A 20,344-nucleotide genomic window follows, 5' to 3' on the forward strand; every position below is an offset into this window, starting at 1 on the left:
ATAAATAAGAACCTATTGTAAATTAATAAATTGAATAAGAGCACAATATAGCCTTTAGAGTTTCATCCTAAAATGCAGGTAATAAACCGAATTACATAAAGTTATTGTCTCTTTTATTATTCTACTTTTGATTTTATATTTCCATTGATTATCTTTTCTTTCAAGAATCACTTAATGCATTCTAGAAAGCTTTTGCAAGAGGGCAAGAAGAGTAGGTGGGGGCAAAGGTTCATTAGTAAAAGTGTGGAAAGCTCCACCTAGCTATAAACTAAAGTAAATTGGGATGCGGCAATAGACGAAGTCAACAAGAGAATTGGTATTAGCATTAAAATTAGAGACTATGTAGGCACAATACTAGCAATCTTGAGTTCTTCTTGGCCTTTAATTATGGATCATGTAGTGGTCGAGGCCCTAGCAGCACCAAAGACAACGGTGTTCACTTAAAGAATTGGAGTTGCATATACGGATAGTTCAACCCATAAACGCCAAAGAATGAAAGTGGAGCAAATGGGGTTAGTCGATTGAAGACACAAGAGGTGTTTTCTTTGGATAGTTTTAAAAGTTGGCAAATAAGACATGCTAAAAGAGAAGCAAGCTAGCCAATTCCACAACAATTGAATGAACGATTTTCTTGGTTGTATACTTGTTTTTGCAATAACATAGTATCAAAACAATCTTTGTTCATCCCTAATTATTTGAATGAAAGTTTTTGGTTGATTTCTTTTTTTTTTTTATTACAGAAAAATGGCCCTATACTGACACTTATTTGCTGGTGCTTATATTAAAAATATTGAAGCTTGTTTTTGTTATCAACACTACTTTTTCGGCACATGTTATGCAAGTAGATTAAAAGGCAAAAACTATTATTCACGTGATTTATTTTGTGGAGAAGATGGAAAGATCTCATGCATGATGTCTCGCTTGCTTAGCAAATAAGTCAACTAAGCCAACAATTAATAATTTATTTTTTTTTGACATGTCCATACAAAAGGGGGAGGGGGATTCAAATTAGTAACTTTTACTTCATTAGGGGTGGTCCCAGTCAATTGAACTACCTCTTGGGAATCACCAATTAATAATTGTACAATAAAGGTTGTATCTAAAAAAAATATTTAAGGTTCTAACATGGTAAAAGTTAATAAATAGTATCTAACTAAGACACCTAATTATGGTAATGGTAATTATGGATTGAAATTCATTATTCATATTCATGGAAAGTCTCAAAATTCATAAATTTTTTTAAAGTGAAAAGTTTTCAAAGTGCATAAAACTTCAATTATTTGAATTGTGCGTAACAGATAAAATTACAATATTAGTGACTTTTCAACATCCATTTTTTTTTTTTCATTCATATTGGATCCGGCTTACATGCGGTATATATATATATGTTGTACAATCAAGCAACATATTCAGCATATAATTTCAACACCCGAACTTTCTTACATGGTGCTCAGGAAAAAAAAAAAAAATTCAACAAAATTATCACAAAAAGGTGGAAGTTGAATTGGAACCGAGCCATTACTAGTTGGCCTACCAAGTGGGGTTTACAGGGCCCTTGTTGGCTTCCCATAGGAAATCTATGCGGTATGGAAAACATTCTCGTATCCATGCCTGGCTTTTACCAGAGCTGCATGGTTTATGCCAACTCAATACGGGAATGATGATTTCCATACCCGACCCCAAGCTTCCAATACCAAGCCAGGAAAAGGCCCTTCTAAAGCCCACAAGAACCCAATGGTCCAAGCCAATCTCCAAAAGCCACCTTTAATGCCCCCATATTGGGTTACAAGCTTGCACTACCGAGCTCGGCAATGATCCCTTATTGGTTGCGACTATATGAAGAAAAGACTTTTTCTTAATTATCCGATGTGGGACCATAAAGACTAGTTACGCTGAAAAAAGAAAAGGAAAGGAGAACAAAAAGTTGGGAGTCGACTTGAAGTGGAACAATGGCAGCATGCCGGATTGTAGTTCGATAGGGCCATCTGAAAGTACATAACATTGTGCCATGAGATTGAGAAGTCAACATTTCCATAACACTGCCCTCACGGCTTGGGGGGTTTATTAGGTATAAACACACCCGTGGTAGAACTCTGCTTCCTTTAGTAGGTCTGAAAACTAACCCTTCTAAAAGCTCTTTTTTCTACTCTAGAATCTCAAATAGATTAAAGAACTTGTTGCTGGAAGATTTACAGATGCAAGGTCATGTCCCTGTTAGGTATCTAGGTGTTCCTCTAATCTCATCTAGGCTTTCTTCTGCAGATTGCACAATGTTGCTAGATAAGATCACTGGATGTATTGATTCTTGGATTTCAAAGAAGCTTTCTTATGCAGTGAGGTTGCAGCTTCTTTCCTCTATTCTATATAGTTTGTCAGTGTATGGGACAAGGATTTTTATCCTTCCTAAGAGAGTTATTAAGGTCATTGAACAGAAATTCAATTGATTTCTGTGGAATGGGAAGGATGTTGGGGCTATAAAAGCTACAGTTTCTTGGGTTGAATTGTGTATCCCAAAGAACGAGGGAGGTTTGGGCTTGAAAAGGTTAGAGGTTTGGAATCAAACTTCTATGCTCCGTCATGTGTGGAGTCTTTTTTGCTCGGTCAGGTTCTATTTGGGTGGCTTGGATAAAAACTAACCTCTTGAAAGGTAGGAGCTTTTGGAGTGCGGGTGTTACTCAAAATTGTTCTTGGATTTGGAGGAAAATACTAAATTTAAGGAATATTGCTAAAAGTTTCCTCAAATTTGAGGTTGGGAATGTGGAAAGTATTCATATGTGGATGGATAATTGGCATCCTGATGGAATTTTAATTGATAAGTTTGGGTATAGAGTTGTCTATGATGCTCAAAGTAGGTTGGAGGCCAAATTATCTATTGTTTTGAAGAATGGGGATTGGTATTGGAGGCTTTGGTGGATATTCAAGCTAGACTTCTGGAGGTTAGTTAGAGCTGTTATGATAAACCGGTTTGGACAGGTTCCAAGAAAGGTGTTTATGTGAGTTCAGATACTTGGGGGATTCTTAGAGAGAAACATATTATGGTTAATTGGTGGAAGTTGGTTTGGTTTCCTTATGCTATTCCTAGGCAGGCTTTTATTTTATGGTTAATCTGATGTTATTGTGGAGACTGCATTGATCAACATGTATGCAAAATGCAAAAAAGTTAACCTCAGTTTTCGAGTGTTTGCTAACACTAGAAAAAAACTGAGAAGTCCATTGGATGTGTTTGGAATGGGCTTGCAAGAAAAGCAATAGAAGTGTTTAAACAAATGCTAATTGAAGCAGAGTACAACCCAATGATGCAACCTTGAAGAGTCTGCTTCCTGCATATGCTATTCTTGCAGATTTATAGCAAGCAACAAATATACACTGTTATTTGGCAAGATCTGGGTTGATTTCAAGCATCGATGTTGCTACTGGTTTGATCGACATATACTCAAAATGTGCAAGCTTAGAATCTGCTCACAAAATTTTCAGTGAAGTTCCTGAAAGAGGAAAGGACATTATCATATATATGGAGCGCAATAATTGCTTGTTATGGCGTTCATGGTTATGGTGAGATTGCTATTTCACTTTTCTATCAGATGGCTCAATCTGGGATGAAACCAAATGAAGTCACTTTCACTTGTGTTTTGTGTGCCCAATTCAAGAGTGTTTGATTAATGTGAATGATTGCTACTGTCTACTCACAATTAGTTGAAAGACTTTATTTGATTGAGTAGAGAGGACATACTCTCACTTATGATCAGACACCATGCTACTTGATTTGAGAATTGCGAGCTCAACACAATCATTTGATTTGATAGGTTTCGGTTTTCTTTTTCTACTTTTTATAAATCTATTTCATTTTCTACCTTTTAATCATTTAATTTTATTATTGGGTGAATCAATCAATTGAAGAGGTTCTTATTTATTTTTCCATTTTTTGTAATTTTTTTCCACTTATTTTGTTTAGTGTAGAACATGTTATATACTTGTTAAAATGGGATTTCATACATCATCTACTATTTTCATTCTATTTCCAATATAAGAGGTGAAATGAGTGGATAGAATGTTGGATGTTTTGTACGAAAACCTGAAACAAGTTAGAATTGTCTCATTCTTATTGCTTGGCAGTTGCTAAAGATGTTTTTGAAAGTTAATGGTGAATTGAATTCTCAAGAATTGGTTTTGTTCATCACAAAATTAAGGAAAAAAGAACATATAGCAATCGCTTAATTATAAATTGGACAATTTATTTTTTTATTTTTTTTTTTTTAAATTAGGTTGGATGAAATTTTTTCATTCCAATCCACTAAAACCGACAATTGTTCAAAATGCATAATGTTGTATAATTAACCAAATTTATAAGACAATTCTAACTTGCATAATGTTGTATAACCAAATTTATAAGCTATTCCAAAGTCAATATTAATGCTTAAAACACCAAAAGTAATTTTGGATATTGTTAATAATTTTTTGCATCTCATTTTTCCTTTTTATCTCAAAAAAAATCAAAATATTAACAAAATAATTTTCTTCACAAAATACTTTGAAAAAATATAAAATGACTTTTACTTTTATCTCTCATCACAAACCTATTGGAGCTAATTGTATTATTAGCTTTAGGTCCTTATTTGAGCTGATATATATAAGCTGACTATTGGTTTTGGGCCTCGGTTATATATTTATTTATTTATTTAGGTGGTTTTATTTTAATAAGACATAGGCCAAGAGATTTATTATCTAAGTGGCTAAAATTACTTGAGGATGAATTGGGCTTAGTAATTAAAGTGCATTGGGCTCAAGCATTTGATTCCTATAAGCTTAAGCGAGAACTCTGAACTCAAAAGATTTAATCTTATCGGCTTAAGCAGTAATAAGAGAGTATTGAGCTAGTAGGATAAAACCCAAGCCTAAAGCCTTGGGCTTCTAGGAAAGGGATAGGATTGACCTAGCCCTAATTAAGCACATGTGAGAATTTATTGATGTTCGCTTTGGCAGGTTAACATGGATGTTTTCATGCAGTTTTTTGAACAACTAAGGGTCTGTTTAGGATTATGATTTCAAAAAGTGCGCTTAAAAATACCGATTTTAAAATGTGCAATTTCATAACGTAATTTTTAAAAACACGGTTAAAGCATTTAACAGAATCGCAGTTTGCCCTTTAAAATCGCAATTTAGCCTTTAAAATGTTGCGTTTTCAAAAAATCACCTCCTTACCTGCGATTTCAAATCTCAATTTTTTTAAAATGCAATGCCAAATAATTCCTTTTCTGTGATTTTGTTTAAAATCACATTTTTTGTCAATAAAATCGTAATGCCAAACACATCCTAAGTTCTTATTTATATGTATAATGTTTTCCTAATGGGTGTTTTGTTATTCACAGGACCACCAATGCAACCTCATATGGGTTGAAGACTTCAACCTGGTAGAGACCTTTGTGATGGAACAAGTTGTCATACAACCCTAGAGGCGGGGCTTGAATGTAGGAAATTGGTGGGTACTTGCAGGCTGTTGCGGGTGTACAACTATTGTAAGTTTTCTGTTGTTTATAGTAATTGTTAGTGGCGGAGGCAGGATTTTGATTCAAGGGGGGCAAAATTAAGAAAAAAAGTTGAACAAAAATTAACTAAAAATATTTATAAAAAATATAACTAACAAAATAAATAAACAATTTAACAAATTTTAATTATTCTTTAAATTATATAAATGTAACTTGTAATTTATTTTTCACACTTAGCGTTAATTTACTCATTAGAATTAATGAATCATTGTTATTTTCATAATTTTCATTAACTATAATTATATATTTCATGCAATTAAAATATGTAACAAAAAATATATATTCATCAACAATTAATTTTAAAAAGTAATCTATCTATTAAAATTTACACATATGATTTTATTATTAAATAATAAATTTATAAATAAATCAGTATAAAATTTTAATTTCATATCTTAAATTTTTCAAGAAAAGATAAATGGCAAAAAAGAATGGCATTTTGTTTCATTTTAAGCACCCTCCAACCTCTAAAAAAAAAACATTTGGTACAATTTTGAAGCAAATTTATAATATATAATTACAGTTTGACAATTTTCTTAAGGTTACTTCTAGCTAGTTTATTCTTTTTATGGCATCAAGCCATCAACTCTCACAATACAGAGCTAAAAAAATACAACTAAATTCAAGTTTCAATCAACTGCCGCATGTCACTGCTGATAATGTTGATGCCCTAGCTAGAAGAGTGGTTGAGGGTGGGCATTCAAGGTATCTGAAAAAAAAAAAATAATAATAATAATAATAATAATTACCAATAGTAAGAAAAAATTTTGAGGGTTGAGGGGGATTAGCTCGGACTCCGCCACTAATTGTGTTATTTGTTGTTATTATTGTGAAATAGTTATATGTTTTAGTTACATATATGTAATGGATGTTAGTACGTGAGATTGTAATACTTTATGCTCTTTTGCGCTTTATGCTAAGCAAATCATGTGCTTTATGCCAAGGAGCTTTCTCTTTACTTTTTCTTTTTTAACCTTCATCATATCTCTGTGTGGGATGTGTTGTATATGATACACCAATACTGTTATGAATACATATGATTGGGTCATACGTGCATTAAACATGAGACCTTTGTATGGGCCTCTTCTTTGTTTGTTTTTTTTTTTCTTGAAAAAAATAATATGCAACAAATTTATTTTCTATTATCTACCTTGATTTTTGGAAAATCCAATCTTTAGCTTTAATAGATTTCCACAAAGAAAACTCACCAAAAGCAACTATCACGCTCAAACATCTATTCCATTATATATATATATATATATATCGCACACCCAAATGAAACCTGTTTTTAGCTGTGAACCTTGAAAGTTGAATCAGAGTATAAATTTTTAGGCCGGGCTATCCATAAGTGATAGGACAATGTAGATTCTTTTTTAACTGTTGAGATTAAGGTGGTAGGTATTTTTGTGTGATGAGCGATAAAAGTAAAAGTCATTTTATATTTTTATTAAGTATTTTGTGAAGAAAATTATTTTGTTAATATTTTTATTTTTTGAGATAAAAAGGAAAAATGAGATGAAAAAATTATTAACAATATCCAAAATTACTTTTGGTGTCTTAAGCATTAATATTGACTTTGGAATAGCTTATAAATTTGGTTATACAACATTATGCAAGTTAGAATTGTCTTAATGCACTTTTAATTCCTAAGCCCAATTCATCTTCTAGTAATTTTAGCTACTTAGATAATAAATCTCTTGGCCTATGTCTTATTAAAATAAAACCACCTAAATAAATGAATAAATACATAACTAAGGCCCAAAACCAATAGTCAGCTTATATCAGCTCAAATAAGGGCCTAAAGCTAATAATACAATTAGCTCCAATAGGTTTGTGACCCTATCTTCCGTGACATGTCGCATGACACCATTAATCACATTTAATTTCATGAAATAATTATGACTGCACTCTAATTTATATTTTTAATTTAAGTGAATTAATCATCGTGACATACTTATTCATTTCATATTACCCTTCTATGAAATCATTTTGTAGTTGAACTAAAATTCATATACTATCACTTTGTTCACTATCTATTTTCCTTGAGTAATTGATTTAAAGACATGATTATTCTTATGTAGATTGTGAGACTCAATCTCACCTTGTACATATATAAATTTCAATAAATTCCACCGAAGCACTAAGGCTCGAGCTTCAAAATAATCATTCCCAATAAAATATAAAATAAGGATAATATTTCTTATCACTTTATTCTTGACGAAGGACTTGGATTCCTTCTTGAAGAAGGTGTTACATAATGCTACATGCGATCACTTAATGCATGGAGATGTTTTTTTTTTTTTTTTTTTTGGTCACAAACTGTCATTCGTAAAATATAAAGGAGATTACAAAACATGCATAAAACTTAAATAAGCTTAGACATAAAGCAAAAAAACAAGTTTAGATAGAATAACCCAATACAGACAAACCACTAGCACCTCAATGAATCGGCTAGCAAAACAAGTACTTGACACGACCTAATTATGACCTGCGGGTACCTGTTACACGATTAATATATACACGAACACGACCCGTTTAGCTAAGCGGGTTAGCGGGTCTGACACGATTATAACACGAAAAATAGCTGAGTAACTTGACACAACCCGTTTAACCCGTTTAAATAATCGGGTCATATCGGATAGACATGCTTGACTTGACACGACTTGTGCTCTTAAAAGGTAACTCAACCTGACCAGTTAAAAACCCTAAACCCTAATTTTTTTTTAAAAAAAATGTAATAATAATAATACATGAATACCAATGCAATTGTTAATAAAAACTTCACAAAATTAGCAACTTTCAACTCTATACACATTAGATAGTCCATTTCCATAATTCCATGTAATGCAATAATGATTTTAGTTTCTCTTTAAGGAGACTCCTTTGCTATGACTAGTCTAGATGTTCTCTGTTTTACTGTTCATATTAAATTTCACATATATATTTAATGGTGTATATATGAAATGAATAAGGATTAAATTAGATTTCCCACGACATTTCCATCATAGCAATGAAGAAAAAGATAATAAAAACAAAAAAGCTAACAAAAAGCATTTAGGGTTACTCATTACTGGGTTATTCTTTAGTTTTTTTTTTTTTTTAAAAAAAATTTTTATCGGGTTTGGCGGGTCCAGACACGAAATTAACAGGGTCTTAAATGGGTACCCGTCGGGTAGACCCACCAAACACGAAATTAACCAGATCTTAAATAGGTAGACCCGAACCCGATAAGGCCAAACCCAATACCTATTTTTTCATGTCGTGTTTGTGTCGGGTTTGCAGATCGTGTCAAAATTGCCAGCCCTAAATGAATGTGAAAGTAGAGGTCACCTGCGAATGCATCCAATAAAAGCCACAGTGCAATATGATGGATATTACCATTAGGAGTACGAATACCCCTATCAAACATCTAAATAGGCTTCTTAAGAAGCAATGAAGAATTAGATGAAAATGAACAATGGATAAAATATTTCCTTCACATGCAATGAGTTTGAAGCCCAACCGGCCAGGGTTAACAAAAACCCCATCCAGACAGACTACTAATATCTCAAAGAACTAGAAATAGACCATAAAGAGAAAAAGATCCACTTCATAGACAAATAGTCTGAAGACCAACCGGATCGGGTTAAACACTAAGGGACAGACCAACATAAAATTACAGAAAATTAAACAAAATAAGTGAAAAAAAAAACTAAAAAAACAACTACTGCGATGGAGGAAGACATTGAGGGGAAGCTGCTCCCACATGTCGGTGCATTAGATCCACTCGCAGGAGCGTGTGGTCCATGCGCCGACGCGTGGGGATCAGTAGGGGCCGTAAAAAGCTTCGCCAGAGAGCTAGAATGCCAGTGATTATGGAGGAGGGTCGCGTTTTAGGCTAGGACTGATGGAGAGAAGGAGAGAAGGAGATCGGGCTTTAAAAAAGTTGATCTTCAAGACTACACAGATCCGGCCGGTAAAGCGTTGAAGGAGACGATCCAACACATGGTTGAAGCGGGCGGAGAGGGATGGATATTGTGGTTGCTGTTTTGTGAGGGTTGGGGATAAATTGTCATAAACGATGAATATATCTAGAGAAAACTTTAGATAAAAATGATTTCTCTCATGAAGAGAGAAACTCAAAAAGAGAGGAAGCCAACAAATGAAAAGGGGGGTGGAAGGAGGAGGGAAACCAGAAGGTTTGCCCTCCTCCTCAAGCTCTCTCGTATGGGCTGAAATCAAAAGAGAGAAGAGAGAGTTTTCGCAAGGGAACTAGCGCAAGTTTTAACTGTCATAAGATCTCACTCATAGATATATCAAAGTGACCTACACTTTTAATAATTTTAATAACTTTAGTTTTAAATTTTTTTATTTTTTATTTTTAATTAGGTATATAGACACATGTCTATTTTTTAAAGGTACTAACGTGAATTTTTGTCAAATTCTAGACAAAAATTAGACAGATGTACCATCTCTGTTCTTAGCCATTACCGAAGTACCATTTGTTATATAAAATATAACCGAGAGAGTAAAAAATAGAATTATTAAACAATCGGAGGCAAAAAAATATTTAACGCTAAATAAAATACCTCTTCCTGGTAGATGCTTTATTATAACTATTCTCTATTAATATGTGGAAAAGGTCTACCAAAAAAAAAAATTGTGGTAGAGGTTAGCATGGAGTTATTTTATAATTAAAAATTTATTTTATTATATTTAACTCCATATATATATATATATATATATATATATATATTAAATTTAAATTATATAATACAATAAAATAAAAAAGGATAGGAAAGGTCGTGATCTGGAAGAGTCCCATTTTAATACTGCAGTATCTGTAGACTGTACACCTTCTCCTTCTCTTTCCTAGTCACAACAATCATCATCTTCCTTCTTCCCTTTCTAGAGCATTATTTTCACTCCCCCATCGAAAAATGGCAGAAGGTGTTCTCTTCAGCATCGCTGAGGGAATCGTCCGGAATTTGACGTCGGAGGCTGTAGCGAAGCTCGGAGTGCCATGGGGTGTTAAAGATGAGCTCGGGAAGCTCAAGAACGTAGTTTCAACACTCAAAGCTGTGCTTCTGGATGCTGAGGAGCTGCAGGCTGGGAGCCATGAAGTTAAAGATTGGCTTGAAAACGTATATGATGCTATTTATGATGCGGACGACTTGCTGGATGACTTCTCCACGGAATCTCTACGGCAAGAAATCATGGCGCGTGGTAAGCAAGCAAAAAAGGTGCGCGTCTTGTTTTCCAAATCAAACCAGCTTTTTTATGCTCTTAAAATGGGCCGTAAGATTAAGGAAATTAGAGAGAAGTTAGCTTCCTATGAAGCCAATAGGAGATTCTCCTTGGAGGTGCGCCATGGAGAGACTCCACTCAGGAACAGGGAGAGGGATAATACCCATTCTTTTGTACGTGCAGAAGAAGTTATTGGTAGAGAGGATGATAAAAAGGCAGTTATAGAACGACTGATGGAGTCCAACGTTGAAGAGAATGTCTCAATCCTTCCCATTGTCGGAATTGGAGGGTTAGGAAAGACTACACTAGCTCAACTCATATTTAATGATGAGAAAATCGGACAGCATTTTCAGCTAAAAATGTGGGTGTGTGTCTCTGATATTTTCCATGTTAAAAGTATTGTCGAAAAAATCTTAGAATCTGCCACAAACACAAAACAACAAACTCTTGAAATGAATACACTGATAAATTATCTTGGAAAAGAAATTGATGGAAAGAAATACTTACTTGTGTTGGATGATGTCTGGAATGAGGATCACGAAAAATGGCTTGGCTTGAAAAAACTGTTGATGGGTGGTGAAAGAGGCAGTAGAATATTAGTAACTACACGTAGTGAAAAGGTTGCAAGGATTACCCACACAGTTAAACCATATTTTTTAAGGGGTTTAGACGAACATGCGTCATGGTCGTTATTTAAGCAGATGGCATTTGAGAAAGGACAAAAGCCGGAGAATTCAAGCATCGTGGCAATCGGGAGGGAGATCCTAGAAAAGTGTTCGGGTGTCCCTCTTGCCATAAGGACAATTGGACGCCTACTGTACTCTAAAACTACAGAATCAGAGTGGCTGTCTTTCAAGAACAATAAACTTTCAAAACTGCCTCAAACGGAAACCGACATCTTACCGACTCTTAAGTTGAGTTATGATCAACTTCCATCACATTTGAAGCATTGCTTTGCTTATTGTAGTTTATTTCCAAAGGATTATGAGATTGATAAATCAACATTGATTAATCTTTGGATAGCACAAGGGTTTATCAAGTTATTGGATCAAAACCAATGTTTGGAAGATGTTGGTCATGAGTATTTTATGGATTTACTTTGGAGATCATTCTTTCAAGAAGCTAAAATGGATGAGTTCGGTAATGTAACCCGATGCAAAATACATTACCTCATGCATGACCTTGCTATATCAGTGGCGGGATCACAGATCACCACATTGGATTATAAGGAGAAAAACATTGATGAAAAAACTCGTCATGTATCAGTTGCTTATGATATAGATTTTTCCGTTGTAATTCCCACTTCATTGTGTAAAGCAAGTAGGATACGAACATTGCTTTGTCTTAATGACAACTATCCTATGGAAACGTTTGATTGTGATAAAATTTTTTCAAGTTTCAAGTTTTTGCGGATGTTGGATTTGCGTGGAAGAGGGTATGATTCTGTGCCTAGCTCTATTTGTAAGTTGAAGCATTTAAGATGTCTTGATCTTTCTAGTAACAAAAAACTCAAGAAGCTACCTGATTCTATAACTACGTTGCAAAATTTGCAAATACTAAGACTCTCCCATTGTAAGTCGCTTGAAGAACTACCGAGAGCTATTAAGAAATTAGGCAACCTCAGGCATCTTGAGATAGATGAATGTAATGCTTTGACTTATATGCCATGTGGATTGGGGCAACTAACTAATCTTCAGACATTATCAAAATTTGTGGTCTACCCAGGTTCTCTCTCCAGGCATAGTGGTGAGTTAACCGAACTAAACAAGTTAAATAACTTGAGAGGAAAGTTAGAGATTGGGGATTTGAGACATGGGAAAGATGTTGCGTCAGAACATCAGGCTGCAAATTTAAAGGAGAAAAAACATCTTCATGCTTTGGATTTATGCTGGAGTACCCAAGGAGATGTCAATGATTCAGACGTTGTTGATGATGAACTATCATTGGAAGGCTTCCAACCACACCCAAATATGAAAGAGCTTTGGTTAAGAGGTTATCTCGGTTCAAGGCTTCCGAGTTGGCTTTTCTCACTCACAAATCTTGTTAGATTTCAATTATGGAGGTGTAAGAAATGTCAATATCTGCCACCATTGAGTCGACTACCTTCTCTCAAGTATCTTGCTCTTTGTGATATGGAGGCTATGCAGTACATATCAGATAACAATGAGTTGTCTTCTTCTTTGTCGGTTCCAGTAGCATTTTTCCCATCCCTAAAGGAAATCCACCTCTATGCTTGTCCTAATCTGGAGGGGTGGTGGAGGAAGAGTGATTCTTTTGTGGCGGTCACTAGTGATGGTGATAATTCCATTGAAATAATAGCAGAAACATCCTTGACGGAGCATCGTTTACTCCCTTCATTTCCTTGTCTTTCAGAATTAAAGATAACGGGTTGCCCTAAGTTGACTTCCATGCCAATGTTTCCACATCTTGATGGACAGTTGGTCTTGTTGAATGCCAGCTTGAAGCTAGTGCAACAGACAATGATGATGAATGTGACAACACCAAAATGCCCTATATCAACAGCAGTAGCCTCCTCTACACTTGCTTCCTCTTCCTCCACTCATCTCTCAAAGTTGAAGCGTATTGCACTATATTTCATTATGGAATTAGAATCTTTGCAAGAAGAGTGGCTGGAGAACCTCATTTCTCTTGAATCTTTGGTGATATGGGACTGCCATAGATTAAAGTCTCTCTCCCAAGGCATGCAGCATCTCACTGCCCTTCAAGACTTGGTTCTTCATGATTGTCGTGAGCTTGATCTAGCCAACGATGAGGATGGGATGCAATGGCAAGGCCTTAAAAGCCTTCTCTCGCTGGAGTTTACGGATCTTCCAAAATTGGTGTCTCTCCCATTAGGACTTCAACATTGTACCACTCTACAAAATCTCGCGATTTCAAATTGTGAAAGCTTGAAAGCTATACCAGAGTGGATCCACAACTGTACATCACTTCAAGTGTTCAAAATTTGGAAATGTTCTAGTTTGTCATCATTGCCTGAAGGAATGCGTAGCCTAATGTCTTTGCGAAGGCTAGAAATTCAGACATGTCCCATCTTATTGCAAAGATGCGAGAGAGAAATTGGTGAGGATTGGCCCAAGATTGCTCACATCCCAGAGCTATACGGGGATCTCGCTCTGCCTCAGCAGGGAGAAAATTCAAACACCCATGCATCTTTGAGTTCTTCAGGTAATATTGCTCACCAAATCTTGTCATTTATAGAAATTGAAGTACCCACCTTGAGTTTCACCTTCTTCATTTTTCTCTCTCATTATTTCATGGTTGTTAAATTTCAGTTGCAGAAGTAGTAGCAGAACCAGTTGAAGCACAGAAGAAACATAAGATTCAAACCTTATTCAAAAATCTATGCTGAAATGGGGGGTTATTCCTTCCGGTATTAATTACTCTTGAATCATCCACAATATCATATGAAATAGAGATTGTTGAAGACCCGTTGTTTTTGGAGTTAATGGTTAATTACATTGGGATTTAATTTGTATACTTGTTTGTATATTTTTTTTGATAAGTAAAAGTATGAATGGATTGTATACTTGTTTGTATGTATTTTATTAACTAGTTAAAATAAGAGTAGTTAGTGCTTTCAATTGTTTATTGCAATTTGGTTAGTTTTTTATGTATATTGGTAGCTTTTCTTGGTATTGAAACTAAGATAATGGAGCCTGCATCTATTCACTACTCTCTCTTTCTTTTAGTTGGTTTATTAGCCTCAAAATATTTTTAGTTTGGACCAGGTTCTAAATTGTTTGACTCAAATTTATCCATCCACTATCAAGTATATATATATTGTTATGTAATTGTTTTTAATTTTCACAGGACTGAGTTTGATGCTTTAACTAAAATTATGGAGAGCTTTTAAGTTGATTTTGGTTTCCATTGAGCCACATACATGTTCTTGGCTGGGAATTTGAATTAAAAAGTTTTAACGGTGGAATTATCAAATGGTTGTAATTTCATTTATTTAATATGTTAGGTATAGAGGTAGTGCTCGTGTCAAAAAGTCCGAGATTGTCAATCTTGAACTTCTTTGAATGAAAAACAAAAAACTTTCTTTGTAGTGATTGAGTCTATCTTTGGCTGAGTCTTAATACAATCCTTGAAATTTTTTGTGTGAGCTAGGACTCCTCTAGCTTTGAGCTTAAGTTTCCATGATCTCTTCTTCTATTGATGAAATTGCTATTTCTGATTGCCATATTAACATTAATGTCATACAGGACAAAGTACCAGAAGAATGTTGAAGCATACCACAACAGAGGCAGCAGCATGAAGCCAAACATACATGGTCACCTTCAAAGTCGAGGAAGAATAGCATGTATCATACTATCATGTATGAATTTTAGATCTCAACAATGTTTCTTGTTCCTTATTTACACTTTATTCCAATTAAATATGGCATGTATGAATTCTTACTTGTTTGGAGTTAAGAGTAACTCAAATATTCGAAGGCTCAGGATGATGGTGATGAGGCCATTGTTACAATCTTTGTAATTTGTCCTTTTAGTTTCCTACACTAAATCCACTCTCAACCCACTGTTTAGGTACATAGCCAACACAATCAAGTTTGTGCACGAGATACACATACAATAAACACAACTGCTCCAATAATAAGAAATAAAGAGTGTGATTGAAACAGCAAAGCATGTGACACTAATAAATCACTAGGTGAATCACGTGCTCAAATTGGATTAGAAATTTCATTTTTATGTTGGAGAGCAAAGAAGAGAAAAGGCATACTCTATGTTTGAGAGCAAAGAAGAGAAAGACATTAGCATAAAGAGAGGGAAGGGGGATATGAAGATGATAAGCAGCTAAGTATCCATGGTAAGGTAGAAGCTTTTCACTTTAAAAAGGTGCCAACATATGATCCACAATAATACACAAAAAAGAAATGCATGTATACTAAGGTTGAATACATAATTACTCCACCCAGGTGAGCTAACTGAACAAACTGGTCAAATTAGATTTTCTCTATCGATAGTTAAAAAGAAAATTAAACTCTACGACACATAAATTATAAGTTAAAGAACGTAAGGACTGGCGTGCACTCGAAGAAGGCCTAATAAATTTTGAATAATACCACAATTTCTGCATCATCCACAGCCGCTATGGATAAGCCTATGGTGTTGTTGGGAGCTGTTGGTTAGCATTATTGCGTTTGTGATAGGGGATGGTAGAAGGATTCATTTTCAGTACATGTGATATGGGGAGTTGCCTTAGAAGACTTGATTGCCAATTTGGTTTTCAAAGCTAAGGAAAAGGATGTCTATGTAACTTCTTATCCAGACTCAGAAGACGGGAGGGTTCAGCCACAAAACCCTAGGTATGTTTACACGTTCCAAGATTGGGAATTAGAATTCATTGAATCTCTCATTAAATTGTTAGAGCACTCACATCAGCTATCCTAAACTCTCTTGGCTTCCCTAAATTTAGATAAAACCTCCCAAAACATTCCTCCAGCAGCTTCCCTAGACATTCTCTCTAGCTTCAGTGTTTTCCTAAATTTCGATTCGACATTGTAGCTTACCCTTTCCATTGATAGAGCCATCTGGCCTCCTCTCCTCTTCCTTCTCTCGGCTTCTGAGGTTAGTTTCACATGTGTTTCGTTTAGTTGCTGATTTTTGTCGGTATTTGGTGATTTAGTTTCACTCGGTGATTTTCATCTTTCCTAAACGTTGTTCTCTAAATTCTTTTAGCTATATTCAGCTTAGCCTTTCATAAGCTTCGATAACATGGTGTTTTTCTGTGTAAGCTGCGGGATTTTGAGATATTTTTGATTTCTCTCTCTCTCTCTCTCTCTCTCTAATTTTTGTTTGTATAGTTTGTTTGTCTCTGGTTCAGTGGGGTTAATGGGTCATTTTGGGTGGAATTGTTTAGTTTTATCATGTGGATTAGTCTTGGTTTTACATTCCAAGTTGTGATTTTGATGAAATTTGTAGTTTGATTGGGAGCATTTCACGTAATTTGTATGTTTTTGGTGAATGATTTTGCTGGGTTTATTGGTTTCTTTGATGTTAAGGAAAGGTACTTTTTTTTTTTTTTTTTGGGGGGTGGTGTTGAAATTGCCCAGATATCTAAGGCGTTCTCAGAGGTTTTGTGTGGGAGTCTGTATTGGGTTGGTGCTAATTTACACTGCGAGACTTTGTTTTAGGATCACTGACCCTTTTGATGGTAAAGTATGGAGCTCACATTTTTCTGATTATATTTGTCTATAAGTGCTCTGTTCCTCAATTAATCAAAGCTCTTACTTGATTCACTTGTGGTTGTAATAAGCCTTTACTGGGATCATTTTTCTAGTTGAAGCGCTTTGTGGTTATTTAGTCTATTTGGATTAGTTGGTGGTCAGTAGCTGCTGTAATCCAGCAACAATTTGTGGGCACTTGAAGATTGGTGTTGGTACTTCCCTGATATTATACTTGTTTGTCTATAATGAGCAACTCTTGATCGCTGCATTAGAATAATGATTCATTTGCTGCATTGCTATTGACTTGCAATCAAATTCAATCTTTGCGCAGAAAGAGTTAATTAAGATCCATCGGCTGGGTTTGTGAGGACCTAGTGTTAGTAAAGCTAGTATCTTGCAGGAAATTGTGACAACAAAAGCTTCTAATGCGGTGAAATTAGGGGTAAGAACCAATCATAGACGACTACTAGTACTAAATTTTGATTAGCTCGGGTGGGAAAGTAAAAGCATGAACTCAAGCTGTTTCATTTGTAAAGTAATTTTAATGGGATTTTTTTTTTTTTTGCTTCTTCTGTTTCCTTAGCCAATTGAGTGAAACTACCTCAAAAGAATTCTTCTGATTTGAGACACGATTTTTCTACCGCAAAAGGATTGTTTTTCCCACATGCGACATGGAATGAAAATTTAATGTAACAAACTATGATGATTGTTGGTTTGGTGTGTTTGTTTCAAATTGAAGAATTGCTAATAGTGTGCTTCTGTTTTGTTTTCTGTATAATGCTTTTGAACTTGATTTTGAGCTAAATCCAATGCGCAGAGCTTGAATTAGTTTCATGCTACTGTGTTGTATTGTATTGGTGCTGTTGTTGCTAAACCTGGTGCTTAGTGTCTGATTCGGTTTTGGCTCAAGTAGTGGTGGCCTGAGTGGTTTCTATTTGATTTGAAGAGTTAGTTTTTCTTTTTTCTTCTTTCAACGGTTGTTAGTTTAACAACTTGTGGCTAATGGACTCTTGGCTTGTATATAAAGTTCGTGTTTTTCAGTATTAAAATGGTAATTCTATATGCCTTTATACTGTGTTGAGATAGTCTGGAGACAAGCACTTTCTGTATTTCCAAGAAAAGTTGCTTTCTTTGTATGAACAACTATATTGGATAAGATTATTTTGATAATCTCGTCAATAGGAACATTACCCTAATGAATTGTTGTTGCATGTGCAAACTAGTGGTGAGTCAATGGATGATATGTTGCTTCACTGTTCAGTTGCAAGAGAGTTGTGGTCATTAGTTGAAGTTTTCTGTCTGTGTTAAATATGATGTTGTTTGTGCTGCTTTCCAGAACAGGGGTTCAAGTGACAAACGTGGGAGGAGTTTCCAAAAGAGATCTTCCTGGCATCGAGTGCTTAGCAATAGTGTAATCTCAGAAACCACTTCTTCTGGAAATAAGGAGGGCCCAGAATCTGCTATTCCTAACCATATACCACCAGCCAAGTCTACTGTTCCAGAGAGTGTTGTTATTGGCATCCAGGCTGCTACCAAAGGGTTTATGGTATTCTTTTTCTCTATATTGTAAGAGTCCAAAACTCACTGGTTGGTACCCATTTCACCTTTTATTAAAAACTATTTGCCAAGGTTGGATAACGCTTTTAAAGTTTAAGAATGTTGTTAAATTGCAAGCTGCTGTTTGTGTAACGACCTAGGGAAAAACGTTAGCGACATCTGTACTGTAACACTAAAAAGACTAGTCAATTTAGAGTTTCTCTATAATCTCTTATAAAGTCCAGTTTCACTTAGTAGCCAAGTAATGTAAAACTTAGTATGCATGACTATCTTTATAAATCATTCACTTTATGTGAACTACTCCTTATCTTCACCGTGTGGGATCAGGATGTTACAAGCCGTGAGCACCTCGAAGTCGTGTTGTGGGAATGTTACGTTGTGTTCAAACAACTATGAAAATGCAAGCTCTTGTTCGTGTCCATTGTGCCTGGCCGTCTCTAAAATGGTCATGTCGAGAAAAGAAGTTAGATGGGTAGCTTGAGGAGGTTAATGAGAATTCAAAAACCTGGGTAATGCTACTGAACTTTTACCTAGCATGTTATGGGACATTTGGGGTTGATGAGACAAATTTTGTTTTTCCTTGTCATGTCGGTTTGACAATAGCGTTTATGCCATCTGACAACCTCAAGCAGCCTCCCTTTGTTTTCTATGAAAGCTGTTAAAACCTTATTCTTCAAAATTTGTATTAAAGAATTACTGCTTTCACAAGCATTCTTGTTTTTTATTTATTATTATTCAGACTTTTTTAATTTATTAAAATCCACATTCTAATCTTTAGGAAAACATTTCTTGTACACCTTGTATGTTCCTAAGCTCGGACTTATCACATGTAACCGCCTCTTTCTTTTGTTTTTTCTGTTTTTTTTTTTTTTTTTGTTTTTTTATCAGGGTATCCCAATTTCACTTATGGGCCAGACAGTAGCTAGGATCCGCCACACTTTGCATGTCGGTTGCCATACACCAGCGTAGAGGCGCGGCTAGGATATACCAGACTAATCTCCTACACCACTCAGAGCATTGAACGTTGAATCGCAGGCCTTTGGCCTGGGTGGCTAGCCCCAAAGAGGAGGTAGCACCCAGAAAGATTTAAACTTGAGATCATGAGGGTGCACTCCCCAAGATCCCAAGCTCTTCATCAACTGAGCCCCTTGGGGTTCACCTCTCTCTCTCTCTCTATCTATTTATCTATTTCTCAGACAAACCATGTGAGAATTTAGACAAAGTAAAGGATTAGGAAATTATGATGTCACTGTATTAAAATTTTTCGGATGAGAATCCACTACAATTAGACTATTTATGGAGCTTGCATGCTCGAAGGAACTTAGGGTGTTGCGTCCGCCTTCCCGGGACAAGTAGGTCCTTTAACCCCTCTCTCTTAAGGTGCTCAGGGAAACGATGAAATTTGGTAATCTAATTATAGTGGATTTTAATCCAATACACATTACAAGTACTTGCTATTCTTTTGCTGCTTGAATCAGAGCTGATCAGTCTGCATATCCTTCATGAATAAATGAGCTTGTAATTTTAGGAATATTAAATTTACGATCAAAGGAGTAATTGGAGTCAGACCAAGGCTACTTAGAGACTCTAAAAAAAAAAGGAAAAAAAAAAAAAGCATCGACAAAGGGTATGAAAGAGACTCCAAATCAGCCTTTCGAAACAAAATCACCGCTCTTGGAATTCATAATAAAAAAATAAAAAAATAAATATAAATAAATAAAATAAAATAAAAAAAGGGGAAAAGTTAATATATACCCCTTAAACTAGTATCCAATTGATAATGTTATTTTAGAACTTTTAATTGAGACAATGTCTCTCTTAA

The 20,344-nt window shown here is 35.1% G+C and overlaps 1 protein-coding gene across 7 annotated transcripts in view; it reads left to right on the forward strand.

The window, feature by feature from the left end:
• LOC132163380 (putative disease resistance protein RGA1) overlaps positions 1 to 19,979 on the forward strand; it is a 23,876-nt gene extending 3,897 nt beyond the window's left edge. The window contains exons 1-5 of one of the 7 annotated variants that reach the window (XM_059573642.1): positions 10,408 to 13,955; positions 14,063 to 14,160; positions 14,999 to 15,111; positions 18,302 to 19,031; positions 19,411 to 19,979. In XM_059573642.1, coding sequence (XP_059429625.1) covers positions 10,463 to 13,955; positions 14,063 to 14,139 — 3,570 coding nt within the window. In that variant the 5' untranslated portion in view covers positions 10,408 to 10,462 and the 3' untranslated portion in view covers positions 14,140 to 14,160; positions 14,999 to 15,111; positions 18,302 to 19,031; positions 19,411 to 19,979. The other 6 variants (XM_059573648.1, XM_059573649.1, XM_059573645.1 and 3 more) reach the window with 6 other exon arrangements.
• The last annotated feature ends 365 nt before the right edge of the window (positions 19,980 to 20,344 follow it).

This window comes from Corylus avellana, chromosome ca10, assembly GCF_901000735.1.
Source record: "Corylus avellana chromosome ca10, CavTom2PMs-1.0".
Lineage (NCBI taxonomy): Eukaryota > Viridiplantae > Streptophyta > Magnoliopsida > Fagales > Betulaceae > Corylus > Corylus avellana.